At 50.5% G+C, this 15798-nt stretch overlaps 1 protein-coding gene across 2 annotated transcripts in view; it reads right to left on the bottom strand.

Annotated features, from left to right (window-relative positions):
• Positions 1 to 240: 240 nt before the first annotated feature.
• LOC147114481 (protein rapunzel-like) overlaps positions 241 to 15798 on the bottom strand; it is a 32277-nt gene continuing 16719 nt past the window's right edge. Inside the window, exon 2 of one of the 2 annotated variants that reach the window (XM_085992193.1) lies at positions 241 to 2354. In XM_085992193.1, the coding sequence (XP_085848319.1) occupies positions 1118 to 2278 (1161 nt within the window). In that variant the 5' untranslated portion in view covers positions 2279 to 2354 and the 3' untranslated portion in view covers positions 241 to 1117. The remainder of the gene's footprint in view (positions 2355 to 15798) is intronic. The other variant, XM_085992194.1, reaches the window with a different exon arrangement.

The following is a 15798-nucleotide window of genomic DNA, read 5'->3' as shown; positions in this document are numbered from 1 at the left end:
GGGAACATTAACCCAGACCCTGGGGTAACGGGGGAGTGGGAGTGACTCCAGTCTGTGGGGAACATTAACCCAGATCCTGGGGTAACGGAGGAGGCTGTCGGTACTTTAACTGCATAGTGTTGTGAATGTGGTGCGTTGTTTAAGATGTCACTCGGGACCCGTGTACTTCCTGTGGCTGAAGGGCCATCGCATTTAACCTCTCCGCATAATATAGGAAACAAAACAGCTGGAAGAGACTGGTAACTGACACTTTATTTAGCACATCCCAATATACAGTCAGAAGTTGCAGTCATTCAAATCATTTGCTTTAAGCAACAGCCAGTTATTACATCATTGCAATTCCATCAGGGAAAAATTAGCGAGAGATCCTTTCAGAGGGACCTTGCAGATCACAGTGTGAGACAGGCAGAAAAGAAACAGTGAATCAGTCACCGGTGAAAACGCGAATGCCAGGCTGTGACAGGCTTGCCCAGAGGCGCTGGGTCCCCAGGTGGCCGTGTCGGGCTCCCTGTACACATGCTCTGGGAGGGGGACAGTTGCCCTCACTCATCCCTCCACCTCCAGAAACCCAACACCAAACATTGTTCCACTTCCCGCAAGGTCAGGATTCTAGTATGAGGAGAGATTGGGTCGATTGGGCTTATACTCGCTGGAGTTTAGAAGAATGAGAGGGGATCTCACTGAAACTTATAAAATTCTAACAGGACTAGACAGACTAGATGCAGGAAGGCTGTTCCTGATGGTCGGGGAGTCTAGAACCAGGGGTCACAGTCTAAGGATAAGGGGTAAGCCATTTAGGACTGAGATGAGGAGGAATTTCTTCACCCAGAGAGTGGTGAACCTGTGGAATTCTCTACCACAGAAGGCAGTAGAGGCCAATACATTAAATATATTCAAGAAGGAGTTGGATATATTTCTTAAGGCTAAAGGGATCAAGGGATATGGGGAGAAGGCAGGGACAGGGTACTGAATTTGGATGATCAGCCATGATCTCATTGAATGGCGGAGCAGGCTCGAGGGGCCGAATGGCCGACTCCTGCTCCTACCTTCTATGTTTCTAGTCTGGAGAATCTCTGTGGCGACAGCAGCGAGTAACCAGAGCCCCCATCCATGGGCTTTACCCGGCGTGGACGATCGCGTCCAGCTCGCCGTTCTCAGCCTCCTGGATTGTATGTTGGGGAAAGTTGTGGTGGTGGGACAGTGCGCTGTTCTTTCTGACGACGTGGACCATGTGGCCAGGCATATTGTCGCGAATGTGGAGAGCGAGTTCCTCCGCATCTCCACCCTTCTGGCACAGTGTCGCCAATCTAACCATTGCTTCAGGATCGGCCTTTATATTCTTATTGGCATAAGAGACGACACAATTCACACCGTTCTTTCTGAAGAAGTGAAGATAATTTGGGCCAGTTACACAGTGATTGTTAAACCCTTGCCGCTCGTCATAGACCCGGACTGACCAATACACCCAGTCATATTTCTTTCCCAATTCTGCGCATATATCGCGTGCAAGGGTTTGGTGGTCACCGGTATCCTTGCTTTTGAGCATTGCCTCAAGTTCTATCTTAGCCTGGTCTGGAAACTCAGATATGCACTTCTCGACCATGGTTTTCATCTTCTCCTCGACCTCGCTCATGTTCTTTTCCCACGTTTTTGAACAGAGTGTCAGGTCGTTGCCGGTGAGGGCGGTTTGACCCATCAGGGCGATCAGGCCGATACAGAAGAGCTGCTTCAGACGGGCGCAGAGCTCCTCCATGAGGCGCCGGTCCCTCTGGTGATACTCCATGGCGGTTTCCAGAATGGGAACCCCGAAGATACAATTCTTTCCCAAAACACCTTCATAGAGACTGTAAAGGTTCTGATCTCCACTTGTCGAGAGGAAGTGCGACAGAAAGTCTTCTTTCTCCTTCTCCCTGTACTCCGGTTTGGCACTGGTTATTTCCAGGTACTTTCTGAACTGGTTTTTCAGATTCTCTTCGATTGGGAAGTACTGACTTTGACCAGTGCTTTGGTCTATCGCCGTGAGGACCTCCGCAATCTGACTTGAAATCACGTCTAACTTGTTCCTGATTATTCCGAACTGTTCCTTCATGTATTTCAGCTCTTCACTCTCCACTTCACCCATAACCAGTTTAAGCACCACTCCGGCGACTCCAAAAATGGGGCCCAGCACTCCACACACTGAGGCCAACTTCTCCACACTTTCAAACACCTCCATAGCTTTGCCCATCGCTGTGACAGCCACTGCCACATCAATCCCATCACTCAATGCCCCATCCATTCTGTGGAAGGCTGAGGGTCTTGGCGCTAGAAGAGGGTGATGAGATACTTGCTGCGGAGTCACTGCAAAAGAAAGACTGAAATGGAATTTTCAGCGGTTAACATAATTCAGTGAAACCGGGGGTACGTTTCAACTTTAATGGGGGCGGGAAACAAGTGGGTAGCAGGTCGGCTGTCTCAGGCCAGTGTCGGGAGCGGTGAGAGCGTAGGTTCAGTGAGTATTTAAACTCACTTTAGCGGGCTTTTTTTCACAGGCTTACCAATCTCGCAGCCCGGTGGCGGCGTTCCAGAGCCACGTCACGATTCAAAATGTGACGCGGGCAGGAGGAAGCAGCTGATTGGGTGAGTACTTATACTACTCGATACGATAGCAAAATACTGCAGATGTTGGAAATCCGAAATAACAACAGAAAATGCTGGAAAAACTCAGCAGGTCAGGCAACATCCGTGGAGAGAAATTTGAGTTGACGTTTCGGGTCGAACCCTTCTTCAAAACTGGAAAGAAAAGAAAATAGATCGAAGGCAGGGCTGCGATCGGACAAAAGAAACAAAAGAAGTAAAAGAGACAATAAAAGGTATTCAAAGCTAGACGAGATGGTAATAGGCTGAGATTAGGTGTGAAGTGTACTGGCAGGGCAAGAGATAGCTGCCAGGTGTGAGAGAGAAACAAAAGGAAAGGGGGGGGGGAAAGGAGTGGAAAAATTACAAGAAAAAATGTAATAGGGGCCGAGGTTATGATCTGAAATTGTTGAACTCGATATTGAGTCTGGAAGGCTGCAGAGTGCCTAATCGGAAGATGAGGTGCTGTTCCTCGAGTTTACGTTGAGCTTCCGTGGGTGAGTCAGGGAGTTAGGTGAGGCAAGGCCTCAGAGCTTCGGCGGGTGCTTCAGCGGTAGAGCGGGCCTACAAAGGGCTCCAGAGACCAGGTAAGGCTTACTTTACTGGTGGTATTGAATTAATTTAATTTAAATTGATTAAAGGGGTAGGTCATGCCAGGAGAGCCCAGCTCCGTGATATGCTCCTCTTGCTCTATGTGGGAATTCAGGGACGCTGCCAGTGTCCCTCACCAACACGTGTGCCAGAAATGCATCCAGCTGCAGCTACTAACGGGCCGTCTTGGGGCGCTGGAGCTGCGGGTGGATGGGTTGTGGAGCATTCACGATGCTGAGAGGGTCGCAAATTACTCGTACAGTGAGTTGGTCACACCGCAGGGTAGGGCTGCACAGGCAGAAGGGAAATGGGTGGCCACCAGGCGGAACAATAGAAGCAGGCAGGTAGTGCAGGAGACCCCTGTGGCCATCCCCCTTTCAACCAGGTATACCGCTTTGGATACTGTTGGGGATGACTTATCAGGGGAAGGCAGCAGCAGCCAACTTCCTGGCACTGGGGGTGCTCCTGCTGCCCAGGAAGGGAGGAAAAAGAGTGGGAGAGCAATAGTGGTAGGGGATTCTATAGTAAGGGGAACAGATAGGCGTTTCTGTGGCCATAGACGTGAATCCACGATGGTTTGTTGCCTCCCTGGTGCCAGGGTCAAGGACGTCACTGAGCGGCTGCAGGGCATTCTGGAGGGGGAGGGCGAACAGCCAGAGGTCGTGGTCCACATTGGTACCAACGACATAGGTAAAAACAGGGATGTGGTCCTGCAGCAAGAATTTAGGGAGCTAGGTAGAAGATTAAAGAGCAGAACCTCAAAGGTTGTAATCTCTGGATTACTCCCAGTGCCACGTGCTAGTGAGTATAGGAATAGGAAGATAGAACAGATGAATGCGTGGCTAAAGGGATGGTGCAGGAGGGAGGGCTTTAGTTTCCTGGATCACTGGGTCTGCTTCTGGGAAAGGTGGGACTTGTACAAGTCGGACGGTTTACACCTGAACCAGAGGGGGACCAATATCCTTGCGGGGAGGTTTGCTAGCACTGTTGGGGGGGGGTTTAAACTAACTTGGCAGGGGGATGGGATACAGAGTGGAGCTATAGTAGGGGGTGATTTACAGCCAAATACGGAGGAAAAAACAAGTCAGCTGGGAAGGCAGAGCAAATATGTGAAGGCAAAAGGGAATATGGCAAGGCTGGAAGGCATTTATTTTAATGCAAGGAGTCTTGCAAATAAGGTGGATGAACTGAAGTTGTTGTTGAACACATGGGAGTACGATATTGTTGCTATCACGGAGACATGGTTGAGGGAGGGTCAGGACTGGCAGCTCAATATTCCGGGGTATAGAATCTTCAGGCGAGACAGAGGGGGGTGTAAAAGGGGAGGGGGTGTTGCAATATTAATTAAGGAGTCAATTACTGCTGTAAGGAGGGATGATATATTAGCGGGTTCCTCTAATGAGGCCATATGGGTAGAACTTAAAAACAAAAAGGGGGCAAGCACATTGCTGGGAGTGTACTATAGGCCCCCAAACAGTCAGGGGGAGATAGAGGAACAGATATGTAGGCAAATCTCAGAGAAGTGCGAAAATAATAGGGTAATAATAGCGGGGGATTTCAACTTCCCCAATATTAATTGGGATGGTCAGAGTGTGAAAGGCTTAGAGGGTGCAGAATTCTTAAAGTGCATCCAGGAGAGCTTTTTGCGCCAACATGTAGAAAGTCCTACAAGAGAGGGGGCGGTACTGGACCTAATTCTAGGGAATGTAGCCGGGCAAGTGGTGGAAGTGTCATTAGGAGAGCATTTTGGCGACAGTGACCATAATTCGGTGAGATTTAAGGTGGTCATGGAAAAAGACAAAGACGGCCCGGAAATAAGGGTTCTAAATTGGGGAAGGCCGATTTTAATATGATAAGGCAGGATCTGGCCAAAGTGGACTGGGAGCAGCTACTTATAGGAAAATCCACATCAAAGCAGTGGGAGACTTTCAGAAGGGAAATAGAGAGAGTACAACACCAACATGTTCCTGTAAATGTCAAGGGTGGGACCAACAAGCAAAGGGAACCTTGGATGACAAGGGATATACAAAAATGCATTAGGAAAAAAAGGGGGGCTTTTGGCAGTTACAAAAGACTAAAGACGGAGGAAGCCCTAGAGGAGTATAAAAAGTGCAGGGGCATACTTAAAAAAGAAATTAGGAGAGCGAGGAAGGGCCATGAAATAACATAAGAACATAAGAACATAAGAAATAGGAGCAGGAGTAGGCCAATCGGCCCCTCGAGCCTGCTCCACCATTCAATAAGATCATGGCTGATCTGATCCTAACCTCAAATCTTCTATCACTCTGCATCCACCCGAACCCATGTGATCTCCCGGGAGAGGCGAAAAACCAGATAAAGACCCAATGGCCAATTTGGGAGAAAAAAATCTGGGAAATTCCTCTCCGACCCATCTAGGCGATCGAAATTCTTCCAGGAGATCACTCTGTCCCTATATTTTCTACACTGGCGAGCAAAATAAAGGAAAATCCTAAGATGTTTTATAAGTATATTAAGGGCAAGAGGATAACCAGGGAAAGGGTAGGGCCCATTAGGGACCAAAGTGGCAATCTGTGTGTAGAGCCAGATGATGTAGGCGGGGTTTTAAATGAATTTTTTGCATCTGTGTTCACTATGGAGAAAGACGATGTAGACATAGAAATCGGGCAAGGGGGCTGTGACATACTTGAACATATTAGCATCAAGAGGGAGGAGGTACTAACGGTTTTAGCAGGCCAAAAAGTGGATAAATCCCCAGGCCCAGACGAGATGTATCCCAGGCTGCTATGTGAGGCAAAGGAGGAGATTGCAGGGGCTCTGACACAAATTTTCAGAACCTCTCTGGCCACAGGGGATGTACCAGAGGACTGGAGAACAGCTAACGTAGTACCATTATTCAAGAAGGGTAGCAGGGATAAACCAGGGAATTACAGGCCAGTGAGCCTAACATCTGTGGTAGGGAAATTATTGGAAAAACTTCTGAGGGACAAAATTAGTCTCCACTTGGAGAGGCAAGGATTAATCGGGGATAGTCAGCATGGCTTTGTCAAGGGTAAATCATGTCTGACCAATCTGATTGAATTTTTCGAGGGGGTGACTAGGGGGGTGGATGAGGGAAATGCTGTGGATGTGGTATACATGGACTTCAGTAAGGATTTTGACAAAGTCCCGCATAGGAGACTGGTCAAGAAGGTAAGAGCCCATGGGATCCAGGGTGCCTTGACGCGTTGGATCCTAAACTGGCTGAGTGGCAGGAGGCAGAGGGTGATGGTCGAAGGTTGCTTTTGTGACTGGAAGCCTGTGTCCAGTGGGGTACCTCAGGGATCGGTGCTGGGTCCCTTGCTGTTTGTGATCTACATAAATGATTTGGATGAGAATGTAAAAGGTATGATCAGTAAGTTTGCAGATGACACGAAAATTGGTGGGGTGGTAAATTGCGAGGAGGAAAGCCTCAGGCTACAGGATGATATAAACGGGTTGGTCAGATGGGCGGAAAAGTGGCAAATGGAATTTAACCCTGAAAAGTGCGAGGTGATGCATTTTGGACGGACAAATAAGGCAAGGGAATACACAATGAGTGGTAGGACCCTAGGAAGTACAGAGGGTCAGAGGGACCTTGGTGTACATGTACATAGATCCCTGAAGGCAGCGGAACAGGTAGATAAGGTGGTTAAAAAGGCATATGGGATACTTGCCTTCATTAGCCGAGGCATAGAATATAAGAGCAGGGAGGTTATGATGGAGCTGTACAAAACGCTGGTGAGGCCACAGCTGGAGTACTGTGTGCAGTTCTGGTCGCCTCACTATAGGAAGGATGTGATTGCTTTGGAGAGGGTGCAGAGAAGATTCACCAGGATGTTACCTGGGATGGAGCGCCTCAGCTATGAAGAAAGACTAAACAGGCTGGGGTTGTTTTCCTTGGAGCAAAGAAGGCTGAGGGGGGACCTGATTGAGGTGTACAAAATGATGAGGGGCATAGATAGGGTAGATAAAGAGGAACTTTTCCCCTTAGTAGGGGGGTCAATAACAAGGGGGCATAGATTCAAGGTAAGGGGCAGGAGGTTTAGAGGGGATTTGAGGAGGAACTTTTTCACCCAGAGGGTGGTTGGAGTCTGGAACTCACTGCCTGAAAGGGTGGTAGAGGCAGGAACCCTCACAACATTCAAGAAGCATTTGGATGAGCACTTGAAATGCCATTGCATACAAGGCTATGGACCAAATGCTGGAAAATGGGATTAGATTGGACAGGGCTTGATGGGTGGCACAGACACGATGGGCCGAAGGGCCTCTTTCTGTGCTGTATAACTGTATGACTCTAATACAAGAGGCCAAGGACGGTGAGGTCCGAGTGGGAATGGAGCGGTGAATTAAAATGACAGGCGACCGGAAGCTCGGGGTCACCCTTACGGACTTTTTTGACAGTTAAGATTCATAGGGCTAGATTTTCAGTTGCTTGCGCCAGCAGTTAGCGCCTTAAGAGAAGTGATTTTCGGGCGCTATGCGTGTAGCGCCTGGGCGCAGCGCAGTTTGCGCCCCGCCCCAAATTAAGTTGCCCGTTATCGCCGGCGCAAAGTTTAGCGGCCGCCCGGATGCGCGCGCAGAAAATGACGTCACATCCTCGTGCAACGCCCTTTGGCCGCCCCGAATCCAAACTTCAGTCGGACCGCCCCATTGTGCGGCTGGCGTCCAGAGCGTTTGTAAAATGGAACGCAACACACCCTGGGGAGCGCAAATTAAAGGGCACTCGTACAAAAGGCACTCTGCATGTGTTGTGTGGAAGTAAGCAGGGTGTTGTTGTGAACGGTCCATTTATGTTTCCGGGCACCAATCACTCCTCCTCCTCCTCCTCCTCCTCCTCCTCCTCTTCTTCCTCCTCCACATCATCATCATCCCGTTTCCCCCCAGACTTTGCATTTGAAAAAAATACATGCACCCTTCCCCTTTAAGAGCTCACTGGCACCAGAGTGTCTGCCGTGCGCTGCGCCCAAGCTCGGGTGTTGCGCTCTCCACCGCCGGCTTAGCGCCTAAAGATACTAGTGGAACGCCTCTTTTAGCGCTCCACCAACCTCTTAGGGCGAAGCCACTGAATTTCCGGCAACGGGGCGCTACTTTGGGGCGGGCGATAACTTCGGGCGGGCGCTAAGCTTAGCGCCCCAAAACTGTCTATACTGAAAATCTAGCCCATAGTTTATAAAGTTTAGAAGGTCTTCATTTTGTGGTTATAGTTTCTAAGGTTTCTGTTGTGTAGCGGGGAGTGCTAGGAAACAAGGGCCCTTGAGTATATAATTTAATTGTAGTATAATTGGTGGTATTGATTTCATTTAAATTAATTAAAGGGTAAGTCATGGCAGCAAAGCTCGGCCCCATGGCATATTCCTTCTGCACTATGTGGGAAATCAGGGACACTTTCTGTGTCCCTGACGACCATGTGTGCGGGAAGTGTATCCAGCTGCAGCTAATGGCAGACCACATTGTGGCGCTAGAGCTGCGAATGGATACATACTGGAGCATTTGCAATGCTGAGGACATTGTGGATATCACGTTTAATCAGTTGGTCACACTGCAGGTAAATGCTGCACAGGCAGGAAGGGAATGGGTGACCGCCAGGCAGAGTAGTAGGCGCGGGCAGGTAGTGCAGGGGTCCCCTGTGGCCATCCCCCTCTCAAACAGATATACCACTTTGGATATTGTTGGGGAGGATGGCTTATCGGGGGAAGGCAGCAGCAACCAACTTCCTGGCACCATGGGTGGTTCTGCTGCACGGGATGGGAGGAAAAAGAGCAGGAGAGCTATAGTGATAGGGGATTCTATTGTAAGGGGAATAGATAGGCATTTCTGCGGCCGCAAACGAGACTCCAGTGCAAGAGTCAAGGATGTCTCAGAGCAGCTGCAGGGCATTCTGGAGGGGGAGGGTGAACAGCCAGTTGTCGTGGTGCATATAGGTACCAACGATATAGGTAAAAAATGGGATGAGGTCATAAAAGCTGAATATAGGGAGTTAGGAGGTAAATTAAAAAATAGGACCTCAAAGGTAGTAATCTCAGGATTGCTACCAGTGCCATGTACTAGTCAGAGTAGAAATAGAAGGCTATTTCAGCTGAATACATGGCTAGAAGAATGGTGCAAGGGGGAGGGATTCAAATTCCTGGGACATTGGAACCGGTTCAGGGGAGGTGGGACCAGTACAAACTGGACGGTTTGCACCTGGGCAGGAGCGGGACTGATGTCCTAGGGGGAGTGTTTGCTAGTGCTGTTGGGGAGGGTTTAAACTAAATTGGCAGGGGGTTGGGAACCTGTGCAGGGAGATAGAGGAAAGGGAAGCAAGGATAGAAGCAAAAGACAGGAAGGAGAAAAGCAAAAGTGGAAGTCAGAGAAATCAAGGGTGTAAATCAAGAATGGCCACAGTAAATAATAATTCTAAAAGGTCTAAGAGTGTTAAAAAAACAAGCCTGAAGGCTTTGGCCTAGAAATTCGGTTGGCTTTGCGCCCAGTTTTCGCCCAAAGAGGGCTTTTGCGCCACTTGCTAAACTTCCCCCGATATTCAGCGGTGTGGTAATGGCGGCGTTAGCCAGTAGCGCTGCGCCGCCACCGATGACGTCATCGGTGTGCGCAGTGCCCCGCTACCGCCCCACTACCGGCCCGACCGCCATATTGAGTTGCGGCCGCCTCTTCCGCGGCGGCCGCAAACAGCGACCAGAAAACGGGGCCTACCTGATGCGGTAGTGGGGCGAGTTAAGGCGGATGTGCGGCCGGCCGCTTTTTCGGCGGCCGCCTGCCCACACCTCCTTCCCCGGCCTCCTCCACCCGCCCGCCCCCCCCCGCGGCATTGCCGGCTGTTTTCCGGGAGCCCGGCACTTCTCCGTGGTGCCGGGCTCATTTGCCGGCACTAGCGAGCGGCGATCGCGCTGTTGCAGGCACCTCCCCCTTAAGAGAGGGAGGAAGGCCTGCAGTACCGCAGCCTGCCGCTCCGCAGCGGGTGGCGCTGCGGCACTTAGCGCGCCGATATTCAGTTTCAGCGCCCCAAGCGGGGGCGGCGAAACCCTTGATTTGCGGCCGGCTTCGACATGGGGCGCTGAAACTGAATATCTGGCTGGCGCAAGTGGCTCCGCGCGCAGCGTTAATTTCTGGGCGCAAGCGAGCTGGCCGCCCCAAAGTCAATTTCTAGCCCTTTGTGTCTTAATGTGAGGAGCATTCGTAATAAGGTGGATGAATTAGCTGTGCAAATAGATGCAAACAGATATGATATAATTGGGATTACGGAGGCATGGCTCCAGGGCGACCAAGGCTGGGAATTCAACATCCAGGGTATTCAATATTCAGGAAAGACAGGCAAAAAGGAAAAGGCGGTGGGGTAGCAATGCTGGTTAAAGAGGAGACATTCAAAGTCAAGATGGCGACCGAGGCGGTCCGGAGGTAAGCGCTCTCCCTGCTTCGGACGGCCCGCTCCTCCGCCGCCCACTCCCACTGCCGGAGCGATGTGTTCGGCGAGTCGGGAGGAGGCAGCGCAGCAGCAGCCACGACGACCCGCTACAGCACGTCGGCCGGTAGCTCCTCGGCGGGAAGCTCGCATTCTGACTGGGAGGAGGGGAGCCGGGCATGGCAGCCAGAGGCTGGACCGTGAGTGGGAGAAGCAGGCCCCGGGCCGTCGGACCGTGGAGCCAGCGACAGTGAGGAGGAGGCCGCAGCGGCCGGAGCTTATACATCTCGACGATGTGTTCGGCGAGTCGGGCGGAGGCAGCGCAGCAGCAGTAAGCAGCAGCAGCTACGACGACCCGCTACAGCACGTCAGCCGGCAGCTCCTCGGCGGGAAGCTCGCAGTCCGACTGGGTGGAGGGAGAGCCGGGCATGGTGGCCAGAGGCCGGACCGTGAGCGGGAGAAGCAGGCCACCACATCGTGGAGCCGGCAACAGTGAGGAGGAGGCCGCGGTGATGGAGCGGCTGAGGGACATCACGTTCCCACTGCCATTGGATGCCATTGAATTTACTTTTCTGAACCTGGCGCTGGAGAATAGCGATGTGTCTCTGTGAGCTCCCACAGCTTATTGTGGGAGTGATCGGGGAGTAAGCATTCCATTGTACTAGTTACATATGGCAAATAAAATTGAAATTGAAATTGAATTGATTAACACAATAGTAAGGAAGGATATTAGCTCTGATGATGTGGAATCTGTATGGGTAGAGCTGAGAAATACCAAGGGGCAGAAAACATTAGTGGGAGTTGTATACAGACCCCCAAACAGTAATGCTGAGGTTGGGGATGGCATTAAATGGGAAATTAGAGATGCGTGCAATAAGGGCACAGCAGTTATCATGGGTGACTTTAATCTACATATAGATTGGGCTAACCAAATTAGTAACAATACTGTGGAAGAGGAATTCCTAGAGTGTAGACGGGATGGTTTACTGGACCAATATGTCGAGGAACCAACTAGAGATCAGACCATCTTCGACTGGGTATTATGTAATGAGAAAGGATTAATTAGCAATCTTGTTGTGCAAGGCCCCTTGGGGAGGAGCAATCATAATATGATAGAGTTCTTCATTAAGATGGAGAGAGAAGTAGTTGATTCAGAGACTTGCGTACTGAATTTAAATAAAGGAAACTACGATGGTATGAGGCATGAGTTGGCTAGGATGGATTGGGGAACGTTACTTAAAAGGTTGACGGTGAATAGGCAATGGCAAACATTTAAAGATCGCAAGGATGAACTACAGAATTTGTTCATCCCTGTTTGGCATAAAAATAAAACAAAAAAAGTGACTCAACATTGGCTAACAAGGGAAATTAGGGATAGCATAAGATCCAAGGAGAGGACATATAAATTGGCCAGAAAAAGCAGCACACCTGAGGATTGGGAGCAGTTTAGGATTCAGCAAAGGAGGACAAAGGGATTAATTAAGAGGGGGAAAATAGAGTATGAGAGTAAGCTTGCAGGGAACATAAAAACTGACTGTAAAAGCTTCTATAGATATGTGAAGAGAAAAAGATTGGTAAAGTCAAGCGTAGGTCACTTGCAGTCAGAATCAGGGGAATTTATAATGGGGAACAAAGACATGGCGAACCAATTAAATACATACTTTGGTCTGTCTTCACAAAGGAGGACACAAATAAACCCCCAGAGATGTCGGGGAACATAAGGCCTAATGAGAGGGAGGAACTGAATGAAATCGGTATTTGTAGGGAAATGGTGTTAGGGAAATTGTCGGGATTGAAGGCTGATAAATCCCCAGGGCCTGATAATCTACATCCCAGGGTACTTAAGGAAGTGGCCCTAGAAATAGTAGATGCATTGCTGGTCATCTTCCAAAATTCTACAGACTCTGGAACAGTTCCCATGGATTGGAGGGTAGCTAATGTAACCCCACTATTTAAAAAAGGTGGTAGAGAAAAAATGGGGAATTATAAACTGGTAAGCCTGACATCGGTAGTGGAGAAAATGCTAGAGTCCATTATAAAAGACGTAATAGCAGAGCACTTGGAAAACAGTGACAGGATCGGACAAAGTCAACATGGATTTACAAAAGGTAAATCATGCTTGACTAATCTACTGGAATTTTTTGAGGATGTAACTGGTAGAATAGATAAGGGAGAACCAGTGGATGTGGTGTATTTGGACTTTCAGGAGGCTTTCGATAAGGTCCCGCATAAGAGATTAGTGTGTAAAGTTAAAGCACGTGGGATTGGGGGCAAGGTACTGACTTGGATAGAAAACTGGTTGGCAGACAGGAAGTAAAAGAGTTGGAATAAACGGGTCTTTTTCCAAGTGGAAGGCAGTGACTAGTGGGGTACCGCAGGGATCAGTGCTAGGACCCCAGTTATTCACAATATATATTAATGATCTAGACAAGGGAACTAGATGTAATATCTCCAAGTTTGCAGACGACACAAAGCTGGATGGGTGTGTGTGCTGTGAGGAGGATGCAGAGAAACTCCAGTATGATTTGGACAGGTCGGGTGCAAGCAGATGCAGTATAATGTGGATAAATGCGAGGTTATCCACTTTGGTGGCAAATATAGGAAGGCAGATTATTATCTGAATGGCAATAGATTGGGAGAAGGGGAAGTGCAACGAGACCTGGGGGTCCTTGTGCACCAGTTGCTGAAGGTAAGCATGCAGGTGCAGCAGGCGGTTAAGAAGGCAAATGGTATGTTGGCCTTCGTAGTGAGAGGATTTGAGTACAAGAGCAAGGATGGCTGATATACCTATCAATTCATCCAATGAAAAGCGACGAGTTAAGAAAGTAACTATAGGTTTTTATTGGCTAAATAACAGAGCCCACCCTCGTGGGTGATCGGGTCCAACAAGGAGGAATACCAGCCAGTCGTCCACCTTTATACCTGGGCAAGCAGGTGGAGTCATGGGCGGAGTCAGCTGTGGTCAGCCCAGGTATAACAGCGTGACAAGAGGTGACCTTGTGTAGTGATACAACAGTGTAAACAGTGATAACCATAGTGTAACGATATAAACAGTGATAACCATAGTGTAACGATAGTGAACGATAAAAGTGGTTTACCACATTCACCCCTTGTTTAGATTTGAGTCCGGCGGGGTGAGGTGTGCTACCAGTTCGGGTATGACAGTCTGTCCGGAGGCCTCGTAAGTCTCTCTGATCGGCGCAGCAGCGGCGGCGGTGATGCAGTATCCGATGTTAATGCTGGTGTCTGCGTGGTCGGCGAAGGCTCGTGGGGTTCCGGCATGCCGTCTACCTGAGGTGGATTTGGGGGGGTGGTGGGGGGTAACGGTGGTGTCTCAGGGGTGCCCGAGGGTGCAAGGTCTCGTAAGGAGACTGTGTCCTCCCGCCCGTCTGGGTATGCCACATAGGCGTACTGGGGGTTGGCGTGCAGGAGGTCCACCCTCTCGACCAGGGGGTCCATTTTATGGGCCCTCACGTGCTTTCGCAGCAAGACGGGCCCCGGAGAAGTCAGCCATGTTGGTAGCGAGGTTCCCGTAGTCGACTTCCTGGGGAAAACAAACATTCGTTCATGGGGGGTGGCGTTAATGGCCGTGCAAAGCAGTGACCGGATGGAATGCAGCGCTGCCGGGAGGACTTCCTGCCAGCGAGAGGTTGGCAGGCCCTTAGACTTTAAGGCTAAGAGAACGGCCTTCCAGACAGTCACGTTCTCTCTTTCCACCTGGCCGTTCCCTCGGGGGTTGTAGCTGGTGGTCCTGCTTGCAGCAATGCCTCTCGCTAGTAGGAACTGGCGAAGTTCCTCGCTCATGAAGGATGAGCCCCGGTCGCTATGTATATAGTTCGGGAACCCGAACAAGGCGAAGAGGTCGTTCAGGCATTTGATGACCGTGGTACTGGTCATGTCTGGGCAGGGGAAGGCAAAAGGGAAACGGGAGTACTCATCAATGATGTTGAGGAAGTACACATTACGGTCAGAGGACGGGAGGGGCCCCTTAAAATCGATGCTCAAGCGCTCGAAGGGGCGGGTGGCCTTGATCAGGCTTGCTCTGTCCGGCCTAAAGAAATGCGGTTTGCATTCGGCACAGGTTTGGCAGTTCCTGGTCATGGTCCTGACCTCCTCGATGGAGCAGGGCAGGTTGCGGGCCTTAATGAAGTGGTAAAGTCAGGTGACCCCGGGGTGGCAGAGGTCGTTGTGGAGGGTCTGCAGTCTATCAATTTGCGCGTTGGCGCATGTAATTCGTGATAGAGCATCTGGGGGTTCGTTCAGTTTACCAGGTCGGTACAAGATATCATAATCATAGGTGGAGAGCTCGATTCTCCACCTCAAGATCTTGTCGTTCTTGATTTTGCCCCTCAGCTTGTTATTAAACATAAAGGCGACTGAACGCTGGTCGGTGAGGAGGGTAAATCGTTTGCCTGCCAGGTAATGCCTCCAGCGTCGTACTGCCTCCACGATCGCCTGGGCCTCCTTCTCGACCGAAGAGTGTCGGATCTCAGGGCCCTGGAGGGTCCTTGAGAAGAAGGCCACAGGTCTCCCTGCCTGGTTAAGGGTTGCTGCTAGGGCGAAGTCGGATGCATCGCTCTCCACTTGGAAAGGGATAGACTCATCCACCGCGTGCATTGTGGCCTTAGCAATGTCTCCCTTTATGAGGGAGAAGGCTGCGCACGCTTCTGCCGTCAGGGGGAAGGAGGTGGACTTCATGAGGGGTCTGGCTTTGTCCGCATAATCCGGCACCCATTGGGCATAGTAGGCGAAGAGCCCCAGGGTTCTCTTCAGCGCCTTTGGACAGTGGGGCAGGGGTAGCTCCATGAGGGGGCGCATTCTTTCGGGGTCGGGGCCGATGACCCCGTTCTCTACTACGCAGCCGAGGATGGCGAGACGCGAGGTGTTAAACACACATTTCTCCTTATTGTAAGTGAGGTTCAGCCGTTCGGCCGTACGGAGGAATTTCTCCAGATTAACATCGTGGTCCTGCCGGTCGCGGCCGCAGATGGTGACATTATCTAGATAAGGGAACGTGGCCTGCAGCCCATTCTGGTCAACCATCCGGTCCATCTCCCTTTGGAAGACCGAAACCCCGTTGGTGACGCCGAAGGGAACCCTAAGGAAGTGGTAGAGGCGGCCATTCGCCTCGAAGGCGGTATACTGGCGGTCCTCAGGGCGGATAGGGAGTTGGCGATAGGCCGACTTAAGGTCGA

Source organism: Somniosus microcephalus, chromosome 7 (genome assembly GCF_052327205.1).
Source record: "Somniosus microcephalus isolate GS21.2 chromosome 7, FLI_Smic_1.0, whole genome shotgun sequence".
Lineage (NCBI taxonomy): Eukaryota > Metazoa > Chordata > Chondrichthyes > Squaliformes > Somniosidae > Somniosus > Somniosus microcephalus.
This window is presented reverse-complemented; position numbering and strand designations above follow the sequence as displayed.